Genomic DNA, 22,859 nt, shown 5'->3' on the forward strand with positions numbered 1-22,859 from the left:
CTGGCACAGCAGGCCCGTCCCTGGACGGTGCATTAAATACCCCCACCCCGGGCATTGGGATGTGATGTAATTTATGCAGAACCCTGACGAAAGGCAAATCTACTCAGCATGAATGTCCCCTGTGACCCACAGCTCAGCCTCCCCATTTCATTTTTCACCAACGGGTGTGTTTCCTACCTCTTGGCTACTGAATATTTTTAGCAGCTACACAGTTCGGTAGGCTGTGCCACCTGGCACTTGCTCTTCCCACAGACGTCCCTTCCCTTTTGAGCTTTATTGGGAGAGCAGCATGTCACCGCCGACAAGCTGGACCCCTCGCTGTGGCCGGACCTCCCAGGGCACAGTGACCGCTGGGAACCGACCCTGAGCCTCCCTTCATGGGACACAGGCTGCCCGTGGAATGGGCCTCGGAGCGGCAGCATGTGCATTTCTGATCACACCTTCCTCTTGCTTTGTGTGATTGTACCCGAGTTGTTTTACCCCTGGGGGAGAAGCTTATTTGGCAATGAGATCATAGTAGAATTAGAAGTTTGGCAAACCTTTAAAATATCCAGATTTGGAGGAGAGGTGAGAGTTTCATGATACAATAGTAATAATATAAGGAAAAGTCAATACCATACATGCAGAATAGGCTCACAGACTCTCAGATGAGGAAGGGAACTGGAGGCCCTTGAGTTCATCCCCTCGTTTAAGGGAAAAATGCAGCTCGGTGGAGAGAAAAGTTGTGAGCTGAAGGTCAGACGTGCCCCTACAAGCTGCGTGGCCTGGCGGAAATTACTCTGAGCCAGAAGTTTAGGTGTGGGCTGGATCTGCCTCTCCTTCTATTTGATTTGCCTTACACTGTGTTTTTTAAAACAGGCGATTTCAAGCCTTAGAATTGTATACCAGTTAATCACCTGAACTTTGTAACAGGCAACCTGGGTTCAAGTTCTGACTTTGTTAACTTACTGGCTGTGTGACCTTGGGCAGGTTACTCAACCTCTCTGTGACTCCGTTTTCTCATGTGTAGATGGGGACGGTTGGAAACTCCGTCTCATAGGGCTGCCGTGCGGTTTAAATGAGGTAATGCATGCAAAGCGTTGAAAATAGTGTTTGGCATCCAGGAAGAGCTGGATAAGGGTATGCTAACATTATTAGTTTAGAAAAAATCTGGATCTGTGGTTTTCTTGAAAACCTGGAAAGATCTGACAACCGCATGCAACACTTGGCTGGAAAGGTGTAGCCACTGTCCGTTTAGAGAGGGCCTGTGCCCTGCCTTCCAGCTCACTTCAGTCCCCACCACGTCCTTCTTCCTTGCTCAGTCATGTTGTCAGTCTACCCTCATCTGGTGCCCTGAGCCTCTATTTGGTCAGGAATAAATATCCTATTTATATTTATTGGAATAAACATGGAATATTTAACAGATAAATATTTTACAGCATCGTTGTGGGCGTAAAGCTAACCCAGCTAAAGCCCTTTGTGTCTCCGTGCTGCGGTAACCATAATTCCCTCCTACTCCGGGGTCTCCCAGCCTGTTCATCTGGCCTCTGAGTGAAAGCGCTAGTGACGGGGGGCTCAGTACCTCGCAGAGCAGCTTCACTGCTGAGTCTTTGTCATAGGCAGAGTCCCAGAACATCAGCTCACCCATCGCCTTGCCTGAAATGCCGTTTGATTTCCACCACATCCCCTCTTCTAGCATCTGGAGCATCGGGCTGTGCCGTCTCCTTTGGGAGCTGTGCACTGAGTTCCCATGTGCTTGGTGGAAGCTGCAGGTTTCAGAAATGCCTCCAAAGAGTCTAGAGCCACAACCCCAGCTGTCATGTGCTGAAAGTTCACGGTCAGGCAGCTCAGCCTCACCGGTTGCGGGATTGGAGGAGAAGTTGCCAAAGGTGGGAGGTCATACTGTGTCCTGCCTAAGACCACTGGGGTCAGCTCTGGGTTCCAGTCCTTGTTTTGCCACTTTCTAGCTGCCTTGTAACTTTGGGCAAGACGCTACATCTTCTGTTTCTGTTTCCTTCTCCACTGGATGAAGATGGTAAGACCTTCCTGATCAAGGCGTTGTTTAAGATTCTTTCTTTTCCTTTGAGTCTGCGCATCTTAGAGCTACAGCATGAGGGTAAAGACAGATCCAGAAGATCCTGGCAAGTCCATGCCCCTCCTGGCAGCCTCGCTCATCTCCTGACCCCAGGCAGCTGAATAGAAAAGGGGCTTTCAGGTGGGGGTGTGGAACCCTTGGTGCCTCAGCCATGGTCAGAAGACCCAAGCTCCAGCCCTGCTCTGCAGAGTCCCCTTGCTGCGTGGCCTCGGGCAGTCCAGATGTCTGGTCTCAGGTCCCTCTAACTAAGACATTCTGGAATCCATGGAAACGGCTCTTTTCCTTTTTTCTTTCTTTCTTTTTTTCGTGAGGAAGATTGGCCCTGAGCTAACATCTGTTGCCAGTCTTCCTCTATTTTGTATGTGTGATGCCTCCATAACGTGGTTAGACAGTGGTGTGTAGGCCCGTGCCTGGGATCCAAACCTGTGAGCCCTGGGTTGCCAAAGTGGAGCACGTAAACTTAACCACTATGCCACTGGGCCGACCCTGGCACTTTTTCTTTAAGAACAAAACCAAACATTTTCCAGATTGGCTGACACCCCTGGCTTGTCAGGGCAACAGAAGACAGGCAGGTGGTGGGGCTCAGAGAAATGGCTCCCTGTCCTGGGAGCCGTGAGTCCGCTGCACCCAGACCTGGCAGACAGGGACTGTCTTGCAGCCTTGAAACAGGCAGGGGGGTCGGTCACTTCTCCCCCTGGGCAAGGGGCAGCCTTTGGGGAGGGGAGAGGAGCCAGCAGACCTGGGAGGCAGGACCTTGCCCCTGGGGCCCCACCATGGTTTTCTGGTTTCCTGCGCCGGCTCTTTCAGGGCATTTTCCTGCAGCTGTCAACACCTGTGGGTCCCGCCCAGAGCTGGCGGCCTTTCAGGAAGGGATGGGTGGAGAACGATGCTGCTCTCGTTTGCTGTGGTGTTACAGGCCCTGGGAATCCTGGAGAAGGAAGGGGTGCAGGAAGCCTTGGTCAGCATCGTCTGAAGGTACTCATGCAGCAAGTCCACGCAGGGCCAGGGAGCGAAGGGGCAAGATCGCTCACTGGGTGATCTTGGCCACGTCACTTGAATTCTTTGGGCCTCTGTTCCCTTTTCTGGGGACAATGGTAAAGTGTTGATGGGAGCACTGAATAAGGTCAGGCATGTGACAGTGCTTTGGTATATCTGAGAGCAATGAAGATGGACCATCTACAAGGAAGGGGAAGTGACTTGCAAGGTCACCCAGCAAGTTCCAGCAAGTTCCAGCAGGATCCAGAACTCAGACACAGGTCTCCTGCAGACCTACCATATGAGCAAAGTAGCTCCTAAAGACAGTGGGCCTTGTTCAGCCAGTCCATCGTGGTTAGGAGGGACCAGCTGTGTGTGGCAACCTTACGGAGCACACAGCATCAGGTTGAACTTGTGGAGTTGTGCTCAGGCACTCATGGAGTGGGAACATCAAGGCTGAGAGTCTGGTTATAGCGGATGCGAGGAAAGAAGGCCGTGGCTTGGCTTTCTCGTGTGCATCGGATGAGTATTTACTGAGCACCGGCTGGGTCTCAGGTGCTGTGTTAGGCCCTCGGGATTCACCAGCGAATGAGGTAGACGCAGTCCCTCCCTCATGGGGATAATGTGGACACTTGTGAAAAGACCATTACAGTACACACAGCTGGACAAGTGCCATGCAGGAGGAGTGGGTGGGACACCCCAGGCCCAGAGGTGTGGGAGAGGGCTCCACAGGAGGGGGCCTTTTGGCAAAGGAGCAGAGGAGCTGGTTACATGAAAGCGGGTGGTGCTGGGGCAGGCGGAAGGCCAGAGGAAGGGGCCTCAGAGGCACCGGATGGCGTTTGATGTGATTGTTGAGGAATGCGGCAGGGAGGGGCGATCAGAGAGACCTGATGAGAGACAAGCTGGAGAGGTGGCTGGGCCAGGTGGTGCCCGGGGCCTTCCGTGTCCTCCGAGTGAAGGGGCAGGGCTCTATGCCGAGAGCAAGGACAGGAGCATTGAGTGGGGCTCCCAGGCTGGGAGGAGTGGCAGGACCGCATGTGTCCTGGGAAAGCTCCCACAGACTGTTTTGTGAAGAAAGGATGCAGCACTGTAAGAGGGAGGATAATGGCCCCGGCTGGTGGGGGCAGGGAGGTGGACCTCCTTGGAGCTTATGTTGGCCGTAGCATTGACGGGTTGTGGGGATGGATTGAATATGAAGGGGAAAGGAAACGGAGGCACAGAGGATGGAGCCCAGACAGCTGGCCTGGCCAGTCAAGGAGGTGTGCGTGCCGTTTACTGAGAGGGGGACCCAGGAGGAACTCATACAGGTCGGGGGACATGGAAACATGGTTCTGGGCACATGGGGGGTGAGGTGCCAAAAGACCACCAGGGGAGATGCCGAGGGGGCAGTTGGATGTGGAGCAGAGAGGTCAGAGCTGGAGAGAGATGGGGGAGCCATCAACATCCAGGGGGAAAGTCAGGCCACGTAGCCTGGAAGCACCGGCATGGGAAAGGGAGGCAAAGAGGGAGCCTGCGGAGCAGACCCAGTGGGAGAGAATGGGGTCACCAAGCCAAGCAGGCCCCTCCAGAGGCGGGCAAGAGGACAGACAGCATGAAACAGCTGTCCTTCGGATTTAGCAGCTTGTGACCTTGGCGGAGCTGGGCTGCAGTGGGCTCAGGAGTGGGGGTGGTAAGGAGGCCGGGACAGCCCTTTCCAGGCTGGGGTTGAGAAGGGAAGCAGAGGGAGCAGTAGGTGGAGCGGGTTGGGGTCTGAGGAGGCTTTGGGGCTGGTTGGTTGGTGCTGAGAGAGAGAACTACTGAGCTTGTGTCGTGGTGGTGGAAGTGGTGGAATGTACCAGAAGAGGGAGGCCTGGAAGCTGCTAGGGATCAGCTGCTGATCCTGAGCTGGTTGGGGGTTGGCCTCAGGCGGGAGGAGGGTCCAGCCCACACTGACTGCTGTCCCATGCCTGTCCCTGGACTGGGCCCTTTGGGAACCACAAAGCATGCTCGGACTCTAAGTCCACCCTCTTCCAGACCATTCCCCACGGTGCCAGGGTAGTATCTTCTCTTCGAGACTTTATGTTTGTCTTTAAGACAACTTTGATCAAGTCTAGACTCCTTAGGGTGGCATTCAAGGCCAGAGGTGGTCCAGCCTCTCCCGCCTGTCTGGCCTCATCTGCTCTCACCCACCAAACATTCCAGGCCTTGAACACTCCTGCCTTTGCTCCTGGGGTCCCCCCTCTGGAGTCCTGCCTTCCTTCTCCATCTCTGATGGTCCTCCTTGCCCCCTCCCAAGCCAGGCTCCTCCCTTATGCTCCCCAGCTGGCTGTGCACACCTTCCCTGGTGTGTGACCAAGTGTTGTATGGGGTTGCATATATGCCTCCCCTACCCGACTCCTCCAAGTCAAGGCACCGCCCTTGAAGTCTCAGCGTCCTTTCTCGGTGTGTGTGTGTGTCTCTCTTCGGGAAGACCACATGTGGTTTAAGCTCACTGTGGAGGAAGAAGTGAAGGGTCTGGGAGCAGCTGTGATGGATGCACCCTAGTGCGTGCTGCTGACTTGGCTTGGGCATAGAGTGAAGCCCAGAGATGGCAGAAGTCCGAGTGGCTGTGGGCCTGTGTGAGAGAGCCCGCACAGCGCCCCCACAGTAGGGGTGCAGGGAAGGGGCACGCTGGAGGACGCCGTTGTGGTTGGGAGTCGGAGGGGAGGAGAGGTCATGGACCCGCCGAGCAGGGCCAGTGGAGGTTGATGTCCAGGAGGTGGCAGAGCCTCCAGCGCTAAGAGGAGACCAAGCCGTTCTCACCTCTTTCCTCTCTTGCTGGGGAAAGGGCGCCCCATCTCAGACTGGGCCCCAGGGGAACCCAGCAACACGGGAATTAAAATCCAGGTGTGGGTAGCTGGTTTGGGTCCAGGAGGCTTGCTGCATGGGGTGAACCGCTGTCCCTGGGAGGCAGACACCGGTGTTTGCCCATAGAGTGCTCTTCCTAAGGGCAAAACGAGTCATTTCTCCCGCCGGCCCCGTGGTCTTCACTTCCTCCCCATGAACACGAGCTGGCGCTTTGCCCTAGATCAGGGGAAGAGTGGGCCCTCCCTACCTGAGGACTGGGCCCTGAAACTGCCCTGTCAGGGCCCGTGAGGGGAAGAAAGGGCGGTTTTAGACAACTTGAGAGGCCTCAGTTGGCTAAAGCTGAGGGAAAAAAAAAAAGCAGGCTCCACCTGTACTCATGGACAGTAGTCCGTATGTGAGTGTGTGTGTGAGAGTAGGGGGGAAGTGTGCTTGTCACTGTGTGGGTGGGGGGTCGGTGAGTGTGTGTGTGTGAGTATATGAGTGTGAGTATGTGTGTATGTCAAGGTGTGTGTGAGTGTCAGTATGTGAGTGTGGGTATATGTGAGAGATGTGTGTTTGAGTGTGAGAGTGGAGAGGTGGTATGTGTGTGTGTGAGTGTGTGAGGGTGATCACTCTGCTGCTGGCTGCCAGCCCCCGCTTAGAGTCCCCTCTTTCAAGCCCATCCTTGTGACGTCCTCTCAGCTGTAAGCTGATCACCCCACTGGAGCAGGATTGAGTCGCAGCTGCTGTCTCTGCCTCACCTCTACCCAACCACCTCCCCCCCCCCGGACAGAGGCGTGTTGTGCGGGGTGGGCATTGGAGGCGTGCTTAGCAGGCCCAGAGGCCGTACATGCCCCAAGGCCCCCTCATGGGACCTCCAGGCTTCATGAATCAGAAAGCTCTCCTGGAATTATGCCAGGACCCCCTCCCTGGCCCATTGCCCATGGCAGCCTTCACTGCCCTCATCGGGGGACTTGCACATCTATAGCAGTAGACCAAGAAGGCAATTTGATGAGGATTGTGCTGAGTGAGCTTGTGGGGCTCGAGCGCGTTTCCTTCTAAGTGGAAATAAGAGCATTCTGATTCGGCTCCAAGAGCGTCATGGCCCTGAGGCCCAGCAGGTGAGCCGGCCACCCCAGGAGGCTCCTGAAAGCTGTTGGCACTTCCCACTGTGACCTCAAGTGATCCCTGGGGGCCGCATGAGAGGCGAGGGGGCTGGAGCCTGGGTCCTGAGAGCTTCCAGCCCTGCTGGAGATGAGGGAGTGCAGGCCTCCTGCTTTCAAACCGAGGACAGGGGAGTGACGGCCATCCCTCATGCCTCCCCGCACACGGCGGCATCTGGGCGGCTTCCTAGCAGACTGCTTTAGCACTTGCTGCCCCTCGTGGGAGGTGGACAGGCAGGTTCAGGGCCTAGTTCTGCCCCTTTCTGGCTGAGGGAGCCTCGGGCTCTCAAGGGCTCCTGTCGGTGACCATGACTGAATTCGGGTGAAGGGCCAGCGCGCAGGGAGCACTTGGTAAACGACCGACCGCTGTTGGAGCTGGGGTTGTTATCTCTTCTACTCTCTTTGTGACTGGTGGCCCAGAGTGGCTGGGCTCTGTGAGCGGAAGCTGGTGCTGAGGCTCAGGAACAGAGGCCTCCCTGCAGACCTGTGGCTTCACCCCCGGCAGGAAGCGCCAGGCCCTGCTGCCCCTGCAGGGAAAGGAGGGGCAGGGCCCGGGCCGGGGTCCCTGGCAGATCCCCGGCGATCGACCGCCCCCACCCCATGCTGTGCTCTGGTTCCGCGTCCTGCTCTCCCAATGTCCGTCCTGGGCTGCATGCAGCTAGGAAGCGCGTGCGCCTTCTGAGGTGGGAAGCTGCCTCTTCTCCTCCTTTTGTTTTTCCTTTACCATGACGCCTGTTGCTCATAGGTACAAATCAAACGAAGAGTATGTTTATGTGCGAGGCCGCGGCCGAGGGAAATATGTTTGTGAGGAGTGTGGAATTCGCTGCAAGAAGCCCAGCATGCTGAAGAAGCACATCCGCACCCACACTGACGTCCGGCCCTATGTGTGCAAGCACTGTCACTTTGCTTTTAAAACCAAAGGTAAGAGACAGTCAGCTGGGGCACAGCCCCTGCCCACAGCAGGGGCTCCCCTCAGGGAGCCCCAACACAGAGCCCAGAGGCCCAGACCTCTCTGCCTGGGGCCTGGGACCCCCCCACTTCCTGGGTTCCCCACTGGCAGAGCAGCCGGCCACAGACCGGGCAGTGGCGCCCTGGCTGCCCCCGCCCATCCTCTTGGATCCCACCTGGCCGGGCGGCGCTCTTGTGCCCAGTCCCTGGTTTTGCTTTGACCTCATCCCCCCTTCCTTCTGCATGTCTCCTTAGCCCTCTGTCCACCGAGCCGATGAGCTCCAGCATCCGCACTCGTCACTGCCACTCTCGCGTTTGGAAATCCATTCCACTCCCAGCCACTTAACACACTTCGCATGGTCACTTCTCATGCCAGAGTTCACCCCTGCCTCCACCCGCCTCGCCACTCGGACCATGTTCCTGCTCCGCCCAGCTTCTCTGCAGCTCTCAGCACAGGGCCCGGCTCTCCCCACACCCAGAGCGGCAGGCCTGTCCTTCCTGCCCCTGCCACACTCCACAGCAGGGTCAGCCCAGGCTCTGGCGGTCACCTGGGAAAGGAAGGAGGACTGGCCGGTGAGGGTGTGCAGCCAGAGAGCTGTGATGGGAGGCAGTGGTGGCCTGGCCTGCTGCAGCCCCCCCAGCGCCTGGTGTGGACGAGTGGGGCTGGGTCCCTGGGCCTCGGATCGAGCTCTTCCCTGCTCATTCAGGCAGGGAGGACATTGCAGCGTGTTCCTTGCTTCCTGGTAGCTGAGCAGACCAAGGTGCCTCAGAGGGAGGCCTGGGGCTCCCGACACTCTGGTGGCTTCAGCCTCTTGTGTTCTGCAGATTCTTGGCCAGGGTCTGGGCATCAGGGTCCTGCCTTCTCCTTAAGCAAGCTGGGGGCCTCCACGCCAGCCCTGGCTCGAGCCATGTGGTTTGCAGTGGATGGACCTGGAGAGCAGATTCAGCTCTGCCACTTGTTGACCTTCCTCCTGTTGGTAAAGCTGCTTCCAGCAAGAGAGGTTGAGTGGCAGCTCCGAGGAGGGCCTCACCGAGTCTCAGCCCTCCTCACTTCCTCCACCTCTTGCTGGCCCCTCTGTTCTCTCTGTGCTAAGTCAGGGGGCAGTTTATCACATCCCTGGCTCATGGCCTCCTCTCGGACCAGGTACCTGTCTCTGGTCTCCTAACCCCGTTAACCAACCCCCTGCCCGCCTCTGTGCTCTAGCCATCGTTCTCAAGTGGAGCTCAAACTTTCCCACGAAGATTTTGGGGTGAATGGAGGCGCCCACCCTCCTACTTCCCATCTCTGGCCCTCTTCTCTCTTGATGGCTCGTAAACAGTGTTCCAAAGGGCTCCCGGAGAGGGCAGATAGGCCTGGAGCCCTGCCATGTCCAGGGCGGCTCACCCAGGGTGCCTCAGCCCTGGTGGGGGGGCTCTGTCCCCAATGTGTTCCCCACAATCCCACTTCCCCTGGCCTTAGGTGGCCAGTTGGGACTTTATGGAGGAGAGAGATGGGAATAATTGGCTGACGGTTTAAATAACAGTCTTTGATTCTGAACGCCAGAAACCTCTTGTCTAAGCCCCCCTTGAAAGAAAAGAAAGTGGCTCCCCCAAAATGGAAGTGACTGTTAAAGCTAGAGCTGTAACTAGAACCCAGGACCCCTGCCTCCTGGCATCACCCCCATCATCTTCCTCTGTGAGCAGTGTTCCCCATTTTCTGGAAGAAATGGTAAAACCAGGTGGCCAAACAGGTGGCCTCCAGCATGGATCCCAGCTGCTGCCCCTGCTCCCAGGGGGTGTCCAGGGGACCACACGGTGCCATTCACAGCATGAGGAGCCTAGTCCTTAGAGCGCCTCCCAGCCCCAGGCTGCGCAGAGCTGCCCACCACCCTAGGGAGCCATCACCCAGCCACGGCCCATCCGGCTGAGTTCCCAGCCAGAGCCCAGCGGTCTCTGTTCCATTCCCACTGCCTTTGTGGAGAGAAAAGCCCTGGTGTTTCTTTGCCTGAGAGAGGCCTGCATCCTTGGTAGGAACATAGCTTTTTACCAAGGAGATGCCTGACTTGGAAGCCATACCAGGCCCCTCTGAGCCAGGACAGAGTCCTGGGGGTTGAGAGTGCGGAACCTTGGGGAGGGGCTGCAGATTCTCTGCATGCCCTGGGCCTGGAGCCCCAGGATGTGGAGCCAGGTTGTGCGGGCTCTCCCATGCTGCCCTGAAGGCCTGGCTCTCCACCAGCCATCAGGAGGTGTGCTGCGCTCTCCTCAAATGCTCCCAGAGGCTTCTGGAAGACAGTACCTTCCAGAGCAGAAGCAGTGAGCAGATCTGAAACAGTGGATCTCACACTCAATGACCGCAGAGAGGGGCCGGTTGGGGGGCCGCAGGGTAAAGCCGAGAAGGCTGGCTCTTGGCTGTCTCTGCACTCAGGACAGTGAGGGAAGCAGCCGGCACTGAGGTTCCTCTTCCTTCTAGGCCACGAGCCATGTGTCTTCCTGGAGTGGTGGGCCCTTCAGCCATCACTCAGATACCACATGCCCCTCCTCTTGCGGCTCCCAGCCCCCATCAGGCTGCCTCCATTTCCTCCCAACCTTCAGACCCTTGGGCTCTGGCCCAGCCAGGCTGTGTGAGAGCTGAGGCTGGGCCTGGTGGTCCTGGGGGCCCTCCATCACCACCCCCTGGCTGCGCCCGGGCCCAGAGAGTCCTTCTTGTCCGTCTCTGTCTGCCTGTCTATGTCTCTGTCTCCATGTTAGATGTTGTGGTGGCAGCTCCGGCCCCTGGGCACTATCTGAGGGGTGTTGCAGTGGGTGGGGCCGGGAAAGGCCTGCCAGGATGTCCCTGTGGAGATCTGGGGCTCCTTCTCTCAGACGGTTCCCAGAGGCCAGCAGAGTGGCTTTGCCATGTACAGGCCCTTGCGCCGATCGCCTCGGGGGACACAGATGGCAGTTGTGGGTGGGCCTCACGTCCACCAGGCCGCGGGGACAGAGGGAGGGCAGTTGGTCAAAGCCAAACGAGGCAGACAGGGTCATTGGCTGATTTTCTCAGCGGAAGTTTCACCTCTCTTCCAGATGTCCATCATTTTCCTTCCACTTGCCTTTCCTCCTTCATTCCAGGTCTGTCTGGCTTTTGGTGGGGGCCTGGGACAACTATGAGAGGCTGTGGGTGCTGCTTGGCAAGCCGGGGTTCTGCCCCTTGACAGGGAAACGGTGCCCAGGCCAAAAATGACACCTGTGGCCATTTGGTACACTTCCTTCCGTTCACAGAGGAGGAGACAGGCCCAGGGAGGGCAAGTCTGGGAGGGCGCCGGCTAACGCTCAAGGCTGCTGGTCCAGCTCCTGTGACCCACATGTCCTGTCCAGGCAAAGTTGCCTCAGACTCCTCCCTGCAGCCTCCAGGGGCAGGGACAAAGGAGAAGCAGGCCTCAGGGGGCTGCCTGGTGCCTTCTCCTGGGAACCCTGAGCCCAGACTGAAGTAAAGCCATTTGCATCACAAGCATCATCTCAGCATCCCTCTCCTCCACACACAGCAGAGGTGGCAGAGTTCCCCGTGCTCAATAAAGAGTGACTATCTTGGGAGGGAGGCTGCACATGGTGTGAGAAGGAGGGAGATTCCACGTGGTGGGCATCTGCTCTCTGCCAGGCACACTCTGCTGCCATTTTATGGGTGTTTTCTCATCAACGCTTCCGGGTGTCGCTGAGAGGTAGGTATTTCTTTACAGTTGCAGAAAGGAAGGCTCAGAAGGTTAAGAAACTTGCCGGAGAACACACAGCTAGCAAGTGGTAGAGCCCGAATTCAAACCCACGACCCTCAAGCTCCTAGACCATCCTGGTTCCATTCTGCTAGTATAGAGTCCTGAGGCCATTGGAGTCCTGAGACCTGGTTCCAGACGGGGCTCTGTGCTAATGAGCAGTGTGGCCTTGGCTGGCTGTTTCACCGTGTTGGTCAAGAGGAGCCCTCCCACATATCCCAGCACCGGAGACAGCCAATCCTCTTCTCTAATAGCACCTGGACCTGGAGTTAGAGCAGAGCAGGAAAACCCCAGGCCTGGTGGGGGTTGGGTTCATGGTCTGTGAGGTTCCTTCCAACACTTTACCTCCATGATGAGAAGAGCATTTCCCACGCAGGGTTATTATGCACCATTGTCCACTCAGCATCTGACTTGGTTGAATAGAGACCCAAACCTTCCAGGCAAAACATGTACAACAAATAATGTCATAGCCAGAATGAGCAGTATTCGTAGTCCTCTGTGTCTGGGGTAGTCAAGGGACAGTGGGCTGGTTCCAGAATCTTAGGGCACAGTTAGTGTCTCTGGCCCATGGAAAACTCCAGCTGCCTTTACCACCCCTTGACATCCTACTCAGGCTCTGCCTCCTCACCACAGTGATGGCAGAGGCCCTTGATGTTGGATTGGGACCTTTGGGGACCTGCTGGCTGCAGGATGACTCTGGAAGTTATGACTCTGCTCCCCCTTTGGCCAGAAGTAGAAGATCCAGTTTTCTGTCCAGTTATAGGAGAAAAATTTGAGTTGGGAAGGATACAGCCATGGACCAGGACTAACGGGAGGAAGGAAAGGGCTCCCCTTCCACCCCTGCTGCCCTTGACCTCCACACCCCAGGGAATCCCAACTTAGGGTTCCCGTTCCCCTCTCAGCAAAACCCTAAAGTTTCCCTAAAATTCTCAGAATGATTTAGAAGCACCCTTTGTTTCATCCGTGGGCTCTCTCTCCCTATTCACCTACCCATCTATCCATCATCCATCCATCGATCCATCCATCCTCCTGTTTATCTATTTCTCCCATCCCCTCATCTAATTGTCTTCCTATCCATTTGTCTTCCCATTTATTTTCATCCTCTTTGTTCCTCCCATTCATCCTCCCACCAATCCATCCTTCCGTCCACCTTCCCATTCTCTTATCCTCCTGTCTGCCTGCCCTCCTGGGCATATATTGTGCAAACATCCATTCGTCCATCCAACCAGCCATTCTCCCATTCATCCCATGTCTCTTCCTATCCACTGCTCCATTTTCCGATCTGTTTATTGACTATCTTTCCTTCCATTTTTTTCATTTAATCATCTATCCCCATCTGTCTATCCATGTGCCTATCTAATCCAGTGTCCGATCCGTCTGTCCATCTTCTTCCTGTTCTTCCTTCACTCCATATTTCCTCTTACTCACTGATCCATCTATCCATCCATCCATCCACCCATCCATCCACCCATCCACCCACCAATCTCTCTATGTGACTGTTCCAGGAGTCCATTCTTCTCTCTTCCATCCATCCATTCAAACTCACCAATTAAGATTAATGAGATAGAGTACCTGATTCAGGGAGCTTATTATTTATTGTATGAATGACCGTATGGAAACACAGCAATCTGCAGAGCAACAGTGAACATGTCATAGTTTGGAGGTGCCTGCTGGGCCCAGAGGAACATCCTGAGGCGTCTGTGCTGCGTCCTCCTGGGGCAAGCTGGGGGTGCTCTGCCTCTCCCTCACAGAGCACTCCTGCCGCAGAGCTTTGTGCCTGGGAAGTGCTAGGCGCACGTGGAGGAGAAGGGAAGCTGTTGGTGCCTTTCCCCTGATTCCACAGAGCTCCTGCCCCTGTTCATCAGTCTGTGGAGCTGGACTGACCACTTGGGGCAGAGTCAGCCACCCCCCAAGGGCTTTGTAGGCATGGAGCTGGGCACCCCACCTGTGACTGCATGCACAGTGACCTGTGTCAAGGAAGTCAAGGCTTGGGCTCCAGCCTTGTGGCTCCCAGGTCCCTGTCCAGCAGACTTCCTTACACCTTCTGCCCTCTCTCCATTTCTAGCAGCAACTTTGTCCTGGTTTCTCTTCCCAAACCCTAAGATTCTTCCCTGTAGTCTGCCCAGAAGTGTCCTCCGCTGGAAGGGCATCCTCAGTACCCACCCACCATGTTGGTTAATGGGAACCCCGCTGTCATCCCAGCATTTGAGATGGCCAGTAATCCTGTTTGATGAGTGTCACTCATCAGGAAAAGCAGGAAAAACCTATTACACATGAGTTGTCTTTTAATTTCCTTTTTGTTTGTTTTTTTAACCAGCATCTCACTTCCTCATTATACCCTCTGTGCCCTCACAGCCCCACACCCACCCTACCCCATCTCCTGGGTACTGCCTCGAATGGCGGCTCTGGCTGCACATCCCAGCCTGAGCACCTGGGCAGAGGGATGCCTGGGCCCCTGCCCAGCCCCTGCAGCTGGCAGGGCCTCGACTGGTCTGAGAAGCTAGCCAGGTGCTGCCTCTGTGAGCCCCGGGCCCACCCTGGCCCCCTGCCCTCCAGCCAAACCTGAGTCCGTTCTCATTCCTTTCCAGGGAATCTGACTAAGCACATGAAGTCGAAGGCCCACAGCAAAAAGTGCCAAGAGACGGGGGTGCTGGAGGAGCTGGAAGCCGAAGAAGGTACCGGGTCGCCAACTTCCTCCTCTCCCTCCTCCTCTCCCTTGCCCTCCCCTTCCTTTCTGTCTTCCTCTCCCCTGCCCCCCCTCCTCCTCTTCCTCCCCTCCCTGAGCCATGCCCTCTCCTCCGGTTTTCCCAGCTACTGGGAGACAAAGGTTAAACTCACAGCATGATCACCCCCACTCTCTGTACACTTACAGTACGTGCTGTGCAGCCGTAGCTACTGTGCATTCCTCTCTGCCATGTGGTGGAGCACCTGGCGCCCCATGGGTGCTCAGTGAATGTATATTGAATAAATTGATACATGGGTAATTACAGTCAACACTGACCGCACACCACGGTGTGTCAGGCATGTTCTAAACACACGCCGTGAGTGATCTCAGCAAATCCTCACAATGACACTGATGGCTCACACCCACACTCACACCTACACGCTCTGGGCCTGGGCCTCACACTGGGCCTTTTAAAGCCAGAGGCTTTCAGGAGAGCCAAAGCCAGAACTTGTCACCTCCCAACCCTATCCCGCATCCCAGCCCTGTACACCAGCAAGAGGCATGTGAGAGTCAGTTTCTGAGAAGAAGGGCAGAGGAGAAGGTGAGTGTAAGGCAGTGGGTCTAGCTGGGTACTGCCCAGCCTCAGCATCCTGGGAGGAGGCCGGAGGGGCTTTGGCAGGTGGACGGACAGGCAGTCCCCCCAGCAGGGGGAGGCCAGAGGTATTCCTCCTGCACCAGGCAAACCTTTGACCAGATTCCCTAAAACCAGAATCAGGACAAAGCGTGACAAAGAAGGGTGTGTGTGTATGTGTGTGTGTGTGTGTGTGTGTTTCTGCTTTTGTTTTTCTGATTGGGGGATATATTTGCAGTCTTACAAAAGAGTTAGATCATATTTCCTTTTAGGTGAAATAAATCACCTTTAATGAACAGAACACCATAAACTTGGGGCTATTCCCTCCAAAACAAGGATGTGCAATTACCATGCTTATCGAGAATGTCCACCAGGCCATTTACAGATGTCTCACTGAGGCTTCATAGCTGGTGGTAGAAACGTGTTTAAGGCAAGTAAAGCTCAGACAGGTAAAGGCAGGTGCCCAAGTTCACACAAAAATGCAGGCTCCACGCCACCCGTGCCTGGCGGGCTGGGCAGGGGAGGCTGTGCCCTCCCTGGGTGGGAGTCAGGAGGTTGTGACTGGCTGCACACCAAGGTCCTCTGACGGACCCTGGGCTTGTCCCTGCCCCTCTCCCAGCCTCATTTTTCCAATGAGGCAAAAAAGGATGACCACACCCACCTTATTCGAGGACAAAATCAATGCATTCATTCCAGAAATAATTTCTGAGCACCAGTCCTGTTCCAGGCTGTTCTAGGTGCTGGAGATTCCACAGCGAATAGAGCATAGTTCCTGTCCTCAGGAAGCCCACATTCTATGGCAATGAACAAATGCGGAATAGGGCAGGGGCGAGTGTGAAGCAAAAAATCAAAGCGAGGGGCTGGGAAGTGTGGGGAGGGGCCTTTGTTAGCGTGGTGTGAGCAGAGGGCATGAAGCCCGCGGTCAGGAAATTCAGGTGAGGTCTGTGGAAAGGCTCTCCCGCAGTAGGAACAGCACAGCCCCTGAGGGCCAGAGTCGGGGGAGATGAGGTCAGAGAGAGCTGGGGCCCTGAAGGTCAGGGGGCGGACTTGGCTGTCCCCTGGAGTGACGTCTCTGATGCTCCTAGATCTGACTGCGTGCAGAGGACGGCCGGTAGGAGGCGCGGCTGGAGAGAGTGATCCAGGCTGAGCGCGCCTTGGCCTGGACCGGGTGGGCTGAGTGGAGGCGGGAGAAGTGGTGGGGTTCTGGAGACACTCTGCCGGTAGACCCGACAGGTTTTGTTGACACACGGGCGGCAGGGGGCGAGGCATGAGAAAAAAGGAGCCTAGGCTGATTCTGAGGTTTATGGCCTAAGAAACTGGAAGGATGGAGTTGCCACTTCCCGCGATGAGGAAGTTTCCAGGAGGAACATGCCTGTTAGAAGCGGCGATCAGGAGCATGGCCCGGAAGGGACGACTGCCTCCCGGTGGCCAGGCCAGCGCCGCAGCCCCGCCCCTGACGGTGAGGCCGTTGGGCACCAGCGCCACCGTGTGGCCAGACCACCTCGGCGCCCTCCTTCCGTCTCCGCGGTCCCAGTCTGGGGCAGGCAGGGCTTGGTGGAGCCTTGGCGGCGATCCCTGCAGTGGCCAGCAGCTCCAGGAGGGGCTTTGGGAATGGGCCATCCGGGCAGGGGCATCTCAGAGCCCTGCAGGAGCCCAGATGTGGGGGGCCTAGCAAACCCCGCGCTGGGCAGGGGACCCTTGGCTTCCATCATTCCTGCACTTGGTACCTCGGGCAGGCCACCGCACTTCTCTGGGCCTCAAAGGGCCCAGAGGGTCTTTAGGAGCCTTCCCCGCTGGGTATCAGGAGATGCTGGTCTCCCCGACTCTCCCTCGCTAGTAGCTCTACCCTCTGACCTTCAACTGTGAAATGCTCACAATGCTGCCTGTCTGCTGAGGTCGTGGGGTACTGGAGATGATGATAGCTAAGGTTCATTGGGTAAATACTATGTGTCAGACCCTCATAATCCTCCCAACAGCTTCATGTGGTGGCTTTTATGACTCTTACCCCCATTTTACAGATAAGGAAACTGAACAGAGAGAGAGAGTAAATTATCCAACATCATACAGCAAGGAAGGGGTGGAGCTGGGATTCAAACCCAGACCGTTTCCTGCTTCTCAAAGCATAAAGTCATTTTTAAACTGGCAGTGTAATAATGCAAGGGTTGTAAACCTTGGTCCTGACTCAGCCACTACTCCCTTTGTTATCTTGGGGCAGCGTTTGCCCCCTCTGGGCCTGGATTTCCCCATATATAAATGAGGAATGAGACAGGTGAACTCCTGGGGCTGAAGTGGCCCCCCCTGAGTCCTAGGCAGGGAAGTAAATGCTGGGGCAAAGCTCTGAAGTCTGTTTTGCACCCCACATCCCCATGCCTACTCGCTTTCCAAGCCCTGGCCCCTGGCCCTTTTTCATCGCTGCTCCCAGCTGCCAGGAGACCCTGCCCTTGGCCCCACAGACCTCCCTCCACCTGCCAGCCTGAGCTCCATCCCATAGTTTTCGACCTACATCCTCCTGAATGCCCTCTGCTGTCCATCTCGTGCATCTGTCTGCTGCATGCTGAGTTATTGGAAGCGGGAATGCTGGCTTTTTGGCCCCGGGGCAGCTTGGCAAGATGCAGCTTGGAAGCCTGGTTGCACTAGTGACCTGAGTCAGCTTGTGTGTCTGGCCCTCTTGGTCAGTAATGGAATGGGTGCTGGTGTGTCTGAGTGAGGTGGTGGGGCTGGCAATGAACCTGGCGATGGGCCCACAGGACACCAACCCTCAGGAACCTGGCAGGTGGGCCAGGTGTTAGCAGAGCTCTCCTCAGAGTCCCGATGGCTGCCCATTTCAGAGATGGCCAAACTAGACCTGTGGCATGTTCGAGGTGCCCAGGGCTGGGTGGGGCTGCCGCACCAGAAGTTAGACCAGGAGATTGCCATTTCAGAGCTCCACTCCCCCACCCTGGCTGGGGGCAGCAGGGGTCCTGCAAGGGCAGCACCTCCCCTGGAGAAGAGCAGCCGGGATGGAGCATGCTTGGCCAAGGCCAGCTTAGCCAAACCCCCACAGGGGCCAGGGCCTGCCACCTGCCAGGTGCCCTACCAGCCTGCAGGAACCCTGCCACGGTGGCAGGTGTGTGTTTAGACTGAGCACGGCCCAGTGCTGCTGGACCAGCCAGCATGGCTGCTGGGTGCCGGAAAAATAGATTTCTTCAGGAGTGTGTTAAGAGTGACCATAATTATCTGAGCCCTTGCTTTGTGCCAAGTGTGCATTTACTCCTCCTCGCAAACCCATAAGTTGAGACCGTCACATTCATTCGACAAAGGGGAAGACTGCAGCACAACAAGGTGCCTTAACTTGCCCATAGAGGAGCCAGCACTGAAATATGTTAAAAAAACCAGGAAGCCTGTTTTATTTGCTGTAGTTCAGTCCTAACCCTACACTTACCTTACTTGAGCAAGTCACTGAATCTTTCTTACCTTAGTTTCCTCCTCTGTAACATGATGATAAGAATAGTGCCAACCTCATCAGATTATTTGAGGACTAAATGAATTAATGCACACGAAGCCCTTAGAAATGAACCTGGTGCAGGGCAGATACAAAGTAATTTTTGTCACTGTGATTGTTTACCAAGTGTCCCCCTGTCACATCCTTGTTCACTGTGATTGTTTACAAAGTATCCCCCTGTCACATCCCTCATCCTCTCAACAATCTTGTGCTGTTGTTATGACTCTCAGGCCCAGCTTGCAGACGAGGTCATGGGGGCTTAGAGAGGAGGAGGCCTGGGGCCAGCTGTGACCCTGGCTCTCCTGTGTTCGCCCCTCAGGAACCAGTGACGACCCGTTCCAGGACTCGGAAGGGCGAGAGGGCTCAGAGGCCGTGGCAGAGCACCAGTTTTCAGACCTGGAGGACTCGGACTCAGACTCGGACCTGGATGAAGACGAGGATGAGGACGAGGAGGAGAGCCAGGATGAGCCATCAGGACCGTCCTCGGAGGCACCCCCGCCCGGCCCACCGGCCACCCTACCGGCAGACTCCTCGCCCGTTCAGGGCCCTCCCACCCCAGAGGCCACGTTTGGCAACCAGGCCCCACGGGGCAGCTCAGTCTCGGAAGCCGAGCCCTTGGCAGCCAGCAGTTGCTCCACGTCCAGCCAAAGCATCCTGTGCCTCCCCCGGCTGGGACCAGCCCCTTCGGGCCCCATGGAAAAGGACACAGGCTCGGCCCTGAGCTCCAAGGCCATGTCCCCGAGAAGGCCGTGGTCCCCAAGCAAAGAAGCAGGCAGCCGCCCACCGCTCGCCCACAAATACTCACTAACCAAAAGCGACTCGTCTCCCCAGCGACATTCACCGGCCCGAGAGCCACAGGCCTCAGCCTCGAGTCCGCCTGGTCCCCAGATGGGCCCTCTCCCTTGCGGGTCTCCAAGACTTGAGCTGTCTCCTCTCACCCCTCGCCCCCTGGGACGGGAGCTGCCCCCTCGAGCGCATCTGCCTCCAGAACGCGAAGGCGCCACAGACCCAGGCCCCTCCAGACACTCACCCACCAGGAGAGGGCCTCCAGGCCAGGCCGAGTCACCACCACGGTCAGCGCTGCCCGGGAAGTGGGCCTCGGCGGGGCCCGGCAGCCCCTCGGCGGGCGAGCGTGGCCCAGGCTCGGGGCTGGCCCCGCGGGCTCTCTACCCGCCCGCGCCTCTACCTCACAAGCTTCTCGGCAGAAGCCCCGAGACCTGCACCTCCACGTGGGTGAGTTCCTGCCCCGGGGGGGCTGGGCCACTTCTCCCTGGTGGGTGTGGGGCTGCAAGTTCATTCCACCCTCAGACGTCACTCCTAGAGTCAACAGTCCTGCCAGCTCAGTGGTTCCTACGAACTTAGCAAATGTTTATTGGGTACCTCCTATGCCAGGCACCAGGCTGGGTGCCTGAAACCAGTTGATTTAGCCTCAGAAGCAGCAGAGCACAGACTCTGGAGCTGGACTCCCCAGGATTAAATCCGGGTTCTGTGACTCACAAGTGGTGTGGTCTTGGACGTGCGTGTAAATACTTCTGCCATTTCCTCCCACCCCATCCCCATGTATTCTTTGCACAGATGGCACAGCTTAACCACAACCAGCACATCTCCAGCATCACTGGCGCCAGAGCCCTCAGACACACCACAGCCAACACCATCCCTGCCAAAGCATCAGTGACATCGCTGTCTCCATCGCCAACGCTATCTCTGCCATCCTTACACTCCAACACACCATTCCTGCCACCCCATCAGCCTGATGAGTGTTGTCATATCATCAGCACAGTCACCATCACTGTTGTCACCACCCTCCCTGTCATTGCCATCACATCCAATACCATCCCTGTCAACACCGCTGTCATGACCTCCAGCACTGACACCACTATCATGATCAACTTACCTTCACCTTCCGACACCTTTTCTGTCACCATATTGTCATGACCCAACACCACCGGCCACCATCAGCAGCACTGACACCATCACTCAGAGATTCAAGCTCCTAGAGGAGCATGATCTAGGAATCTTTCCTTGATTTTTAAGTTTGGGGTCACATTAAAATTCCTGGTGGTGGGAGAAGGCCAAGAGCCTTGAGTGGGAAATCATGTCCAAGGTTGAAGTTGGGTCAAGACCATTTTAGGAACAGGAGAGGCAGCAGAACCAAGATAGAGGGCCCCCTCGCCGGAGCACCCCCGTCCTCCGCAGACAGGCATGCTGGCCAGATGCCTGGAGACTATGGGGCCTGAGAGTGCACACGGTCCCTGGAGGACTGGGGATGGCCCCTTTCAGAGAGGGCACCGGCATAGGGCGTCACCATGGGCAGGGAGTCAGAACTCGGTTCTGGCTCAGCCGAGACTTGCTCTGTGATCTCAGGTGGCCCACCTCCTCGCTGCAAGGGCTCGGGGTCTCCCTGGGCCCAGCATGGAACCCTTGCCTCACCCTGTCTTGTTTTCTGACCCCAGCAGAAGGCCGAGTCCCGAAGTCCCTCCTGCTCACCTGGCCCTGCTCATCCTCTCTTCTCCCGACCCTTCTCCGCCCCCCATGACTTCCACGGCCACCTCCCGGCCCGGACAGAGGAGAACATCTTCAGCCACCTCCCTCTGCACTCCCAGCACTTGACTCGCGCCCCATGCCCCCTGATTCCCATCGGTGGGATCCAGATGGTGCAGGCCCGGCCGGGGGCCCACCCCACCCTGCTGCCAGGGCCCACAATGGCCTGGGTCAGCGGCTTCTCGGGGGGCGGCAGCGACCTGACAGGGGCCCGGGAGGCCCAGGAGCGAGGCCGCTGGAGTCCCACTGAGAGTTCGTCAGCCTCCGTGTCCCCCGTGGCAAAGGTCTCCAAGTTCACACTCTCCTCGGAGCTGGAGGGCAGGGACTACCCCAAGGAGAGGGAGAGGACGAGTGGGGGCCTGGGCAGACCTCCCGACTGGGAGCCCCGTGTGGCTAAGGTGCCCGCAGAGCCCGCACCCACGCACTGCCCCCGCACCCCACCCGAGGCCTCGCCTCGGCCACCCCACGGCCACCGAGCAGAGCCCCGGAGCCCCCGCTTGGAGTCCCCACGCACACTGGCCAACCCTGCGGCCTCTGCCGCCCCGCCACTGGACCGCAGCAGTTCGGTGGGCTGCCTGGCAGAGGCCTCCGCTCGCTTCCCAGCTCGGAGGAGGAACCTCTCTGGGGAACCCAGGACCAGTCAGGGCTCCCCGGAGCCCTCAGGAAGTGGGGGGCCCGGGGCACCTCCACACCAGCCCGAGGACAGGGGCCCCCCAGGCACTTAGCCTCTCTCCGACCGCTTCTGCATCTGGCTTCCGGTGTTCGGCAACAGACGTTTCCAGCCAACTTCCTCGAATCATCTCGCTCTCATGGGCTCCCTCTCCCGTCTGTCCGTCTGTCCAGGCAGCTTCTGCCCAGCCCTGATCTGTTCTATCTTCCCACGTATGCAGTTACCTGTGCCTTCTTCTATATCTTTTGTTGCTTGAAAAGAAACAAACACAACACACACACATAAAAAAAAAAGCCCACGAGGAGGTTGAGGCTGTGAATATTTTGTGCTTTTCCGAGAAAGGGTGTAGGTGGGGCTTCACCCTGGGCCGCTGCGCTCGGCAGCCACCCCCAAGGTTGGCAAGAGGTGGCTATTTGCTGAGGGAAAAGGGATGCCTGGAAGGAGAAGAAAAACCAAGGAACTTTTAAAAATATATAATTAAATGTAAAAGTAAGCACTCCTATGTACAGACGTTCATGTTTCCTATTTATTGCCGCTTCGTCCACCCCAGCGAGTGGCCACCCCTCTCTGCCAGCAGAATGGCCAGCGGCCTGAGGCAGAGGGACACAGACAGAGGCAGGGAGACCCCACTCAGCCTCCACGTGCAGGCCCGGAAAACTCCAACTTTCTTTTCCCCAAGAAAAAGAAAATGTTACTTTTCCTAGGATTTCAACACAAAATAATAGGAACAGGTAGAAGGTGGGAGCTGGTAGGTTCCATCCCAGGCTCCAAGATACCCAGGTGGTCTGAGTCATGGGCCCAGCCTGGCATTTGACCCATGGAAATCCCCCTGCCCACCCCCCCCTCGGCCCCCCAGCATCCCCCCTCTGTGCCCCCACCCCCAGCCCCTGGGCTGAGAGAGGAGCCCTGACGCTCCGTCTCCCGGCTCCTGAGCACCTGACCTAGGCCTCGCTCTCAGGGCCCCGGCCACAGCCCTCCTTCCTTGTTCTAGAAACTACCCGCAAGGCTGAAGTGGCAGGCCCCAGACCTCACAGGTCAAGATCCAAGGTGCATAGCCTCGCCATTCCTGAGGCCAGGGCTGAGGCTTCCTGTCACGTTTGGTCCCTGGGGTACAAAGGGCCCTGTTTCCTCCACGGCGGGGCCGTTCCAGTGCTCAGCAACTGGACATTTGCAGAGCCCCATTT

General features: G+C 57.0%; 1 protein-coding gene across 2 annotated transcripts in view; it reads left to right on the forward strand.

Annotated features, from left to right (window-relative positions):
- HIVEP3 (HIVEP zinc finger 3) overlaps nt 1-22,471 on the forward strand; it is a 469,874-nt gene extending 447,403 nt beyond the window's left edge. The window contains exons 7-10 of one of the 2 annotated variants that reach the window (XM_046663190.1): nt 7,763-7,938; nt 14,276-14,362; nt 18,784-19,697; nt 20,918-22,471. In XM_046663190.1, the coding sequence (XP_046519146.1) occupies nt 7,763-7,938; nt 14,276-14,362; nt 18,784-19,697; nt 20,918-21,730 (1,990 nt within the window). In that variant the 3' untranslated portion in view covers nt 21,731-22,471. The remainder of the gene's footprint in view (nt 1-7,762; nt 7,939-14,275; nt 14,363-18,783; nt 19,698-20,917) is intronic. The other variant, XM_046663191.1, reaches the window with a different exon arrangement.
- Nucleotides 22,472-22,859: the final 388 nt, after the last annotated feature.

This window comes from Equus quagga, chromosome 5, assembly GCF_021613505.1.
Source record: "Equus quagga isolate Etosha38 chromosome 5, UCLA_HA_Equagga_1.0, whole genome shotgun sequence".
In the NCBI taxonomy this organism is placed as follows: Eukaryota; Metazoa; Chordata; class Mammalia; order Perissodactyla; family Equidae; genus Equus; species Equus quagga.